The following is a 1774-nucleotide window of genomic DNA, read 5'->3' on the forward strand; positions in this document are numbered from 1 at the left end:
CCCCCGCCCCGGCCCCGCCCCAACCCCAGCCTGGGCCTCACCTGCCTGCCGGGGCTGCAATCGGCCCTCTTCCTCCTCCTCACAGAGTGTCTTCAGCTCCCGAGGGGTCTCTGGGGGTGGGGTGTTGGGGGCACGGTCAGCGCCAGGAAGGGCCCTGCAGGTCTGACCCCCCTCCTTCCCCCAACTAGAATGCTGGGCCTACCTGGGAAATGCCCCAGCCTCAGGGCACCGCCCCGGCCTAGGAGAAGAGACAGGCCCACAGATGCAGAGAAAAAGAGAGAGAAATGGACAGACAGAAAAAAAAAAAAAGCCTTAACAACCAAAAGAGAGGGACGAGGTTGTGTGGTGAGGGGTGGAAAGCCCAGACCGCAGCCCCTCTCTGTGCTTTTGGCCCAGCTGTCTCCCAGCAGGTTTGTGGGCAGGTGCACACTCAGGGTGAGAAGAGGGCAGGGGCACGGCGGCGGGGGGCACTGGGAACCCATCTTGCAGGACACTCAGGGCTGCTGGGCAGGCTGGGATCCCTGGCAGCAGTGAGCTCCCTCTACTGGCCCTGCCCCAAAACAGTAAGAGGATTTTTGGCCTGGGTGATCCCCCACCCTCTCGAGGTCTTGGTGATCTCAACCTCCAGCTGGGAGCCCACCTGGCTGGGGCACACGTGTCCGTGCCTCCAGGGCTCCTGGACCATTGGCCTCCTCCTCATCGCTCTCGGCAAAGTCATCCAAGTTGCCCACGTCACTAGGTTTCATGCTCATGAGGCTCGCAAGGCTCTGCATGTCATCATCCCTGCGGATTGGAGACCAGGGGTAAGGGCTGGCGTCAGAGGTTGTGGACTAGGACCCAGGAGGGCGGGCAGGCACTCACGTGGCACGGCCCTCCCGCAGCAGCACCCCGGACAGAGTGAGGCTTAGCTCGGCCTGTACCACCTTCACCGACTTGGGCTTCAGCCGCAGCCGCAGCGGGACCTGGGTAGGCACGGGCCCTGCGTGGCGGGCCAGGTCCACCTCGGCCGTGGCCAGCACCTTCCGCTGCCCCTTGGACTCCTGGGGGCAGGGGAAGGAGCATCAGTGCTGCCCCAGAGTCCCCGAGACCCCAGGCTCCCGCCCACCCCGGCCACTCACATTCTCAATGATGAACGTCCACTCTTTGGCCTCATACTGATCCACATGGGGGTCCTGCGGAGGAGGGGCACCAGTGAGTACAGGGGCTGCTGGGTTGGGGGCAGGGCAGGGAGGAGAGCTTGCGCTAGTTCAGGAGGAGGTGTTTATTTGGGGCCTTCAGACAGGCTGGCCCCTCCTGGCAGGTATGCGCTTCAGCTCCTGATCCCAGCTCTCCCTCACGCGGTGGGTAAGTGCCACCTCCTCCAAGGAGACTTCCTGGGCCACTCAGGCTGGGTAGGCCCCCTGCCATGATTCTTGGTCTCACCCTCTGTTCTTTTCTATTTGGATGGATAACCCATCTCCCGTGGCCCCTGGGGTTGCAATCGCCCGCTCACTGCCCCTCTGTGCAGGAGGGCTAGAGACTCACCCGGTACAGGGTCACAGAGATGTCCACATTCTCAGGTACCATCCACACCACGGTGCCCCGGTATGGGTTCTGGATGCCCGGCTGCCAGCTGTGGGCCTACAGGAGCCATTTGAGTCCTCCCTCCATCCTAATGCTCCCCTTCACTCCTTGTCCTCGTCTCCAACCTTGACCCCATCTTTTACTCTCTTCGATAGATTCTGATCTGAATCCAACTCCAGTCCCCCAACAGCCCTCCCCCACTCGCCCCATC

The 1774-nt window shown here is 62.6% G+C and overlaps 1 protein-coding gene across 1 annotated transcript in view; it reads right to left on the reverse strand.

Annotated features, from left to right (window-relative positions):
* EHBP1L1 (EH domain binding protein 1-like 1) overlaps window positions 1-1774 on the reverse strand; it is a 15598-nt gene that overhangs the window by 11051 nt on the left and 2773 nt on the right. The window contains 5 exon segments of the mRNA XM_010837849.1: window positions 42-110; window positions 641-783; window positions 862-1040; window positions 1119-1172; window positions 1525-1662. Of these exon segments, the coding sequence (XP_010836151.1) occupies window positions 42-110; window positions 641-783; window positions 862-1040; window positions 1119-1172; window positions 1525-1662 (583 nt within the window).

This window comes from Bison bison, unplaced genomic scaffold (genome assembly GCF_000754665.1).
Source record: "Bison bison bison isolate TAMUID 2011002044 unplaced genomic scaffold, Bison_UMD1.0 scf7180017864080, whole genome shotgun sequence".
Taxonomy (NCBI): domain Eukaryota; kingdom Metazoa; phylum Chordata; class Mammalia; order Artiodactyla; family Bovidae; genus Bison; species Bison bison.